The sequence below is a fragment of the Penaeus vannamei genome, chromosome 25 (genome assembly GCF_042767895.1).
Source record: "Penaeus vannamei isolate JL-2024 chromosome 25, ASM4276789v1, whole genome shotgun sequence".
Lineage (NCBI taxonomy): Eukaryota > Metazoa > Arthropoda > Malacostraca > Decapoda > Penaeidae > Penaeus > Penaeus vannamei.
The window spans coordinates 22,195,880-22,197,126 of NC_091573.1; the positions used below are offsets into that span (position 1 = coordinate 22,195,880).

Here is a 1,247-nt window from a genome sequence, read left to right on the forward strand (position 1 = left end):
AGCGTGAAATGGCCGTCCTGTTGAAGTTCCTTACCGCACTGAGCCTGTTCGTGGGCGCGGCCCGCGCTCAGGGCTTCATGCCGGTGCCTCCGGACGACGGTCCCTGCCCCGTCTTCCCCGTCGTGAAGAATTTCGACCTCCATGCGGTGGGTTGCTCGTCTGATCGAAGTGACCGCCATTACCGCAGATCATATGAATGCGATGATGCAGCCTAGACTTCGGATTAAGATGTCTGTAACTTGTTTATTAACCATAACGGCTGCACTTCAGTAAGATTTTGTAAATATATTACTTGTATTACAATATTGTATAAATTCGTACATGATATACAGCTAAATTATTGATTACTAACTGTGCTCAACGTCGAAATGATGACTCTAGCGTTGCATTCGAAACATTTGCGGTAGCGGTGGTACCCCTGGGTATAATCTCTTTGGCAGACTTTAGAACCGTAAGTTGCTGGATCGCTTATACTTCTTTCATTGTAGTGGAGAGGCTTGTCAAGATTTATTTTGCAGTGAAATTGATATTGATAATAATAACTTCTTTGTAATGATTGTTGATTTGTTGGCAGGATTTTAATTTAGGACAAATTAATGGTAATCGAGAAGGCATATCTTTTCTTTCTAATGCCAAATCCACAACAGTCCCCAATGTAACAGCATCATTTTCCCCTTAGTACCTCGGCCGATGGTATGAGATCGAGCGCTTCTTCAACCCGTTCCAAGACGGCTCCTGCGTCACGGCCGACTACGCGCTCTTCCCGAACGGCAGCGTGTCCGTTCTCAACACTGATGTTCAGGAGTAAGTGCCGACGTCCTCGCAAACACGGAGTCGGAGAAGAACGTTTGTGAAAATGTTTTCAACACTATTTTACAGCATATTTATTATCCATTCTCTTTTCTTGCATATATTACATTTGCTAATCATATATATATATATATTTTAGAGGTGCATCAAATACAATCGCTGGCGTGGCGACTCTGTCAGATGACCCGAGCGCTGGACAACTCTTCGTGGAGTTCCCTTTCACCGCTGGCTTCGGTAAGGCTGCGACTTCTACTCAGCCCAAAATGTCACCACACATGCATACGGACTCTGACTATAGAAGGTCACATGATGCATAGCAGCACCATATAAACTTTGGCTTTACATATAGCATAGATGCGATGACAGTTTGCATCCTAATATAATAAGGACAATAATTTAACGTCAGTGGATATACAAAGAAGTAATTGCATGTGCTT

At 43.6% G+C, this 1,247-nt stretch overlaps 1 protein-coding gene across 1 annotated transcript in view; it reads left to right on the forward strand.

Annotated features, from left to right (window-relative positions):
* The window catches only part of LOC113828940 (apolipoprotein D), a 2,429-nt gene continuing 1,182 nt past the window's right edge, over positions 1–1,247 (forward strand). Inside the window, exons 1-3 of the mRNA XM_070138859.1 lie at positions 1–146; positions 680–804; positions 950–1,044. Coding sequence (XP_069994960.1) covers positions 9–146; positions 680–804; positions 950–1,044 — 358 coding nt within the window. The 5' untranslated portion in view covers positions 1–8. The remainder of the gene's footprint in view (positions 147–679; positions 805–949; positions 1,045–1,247) is intronic.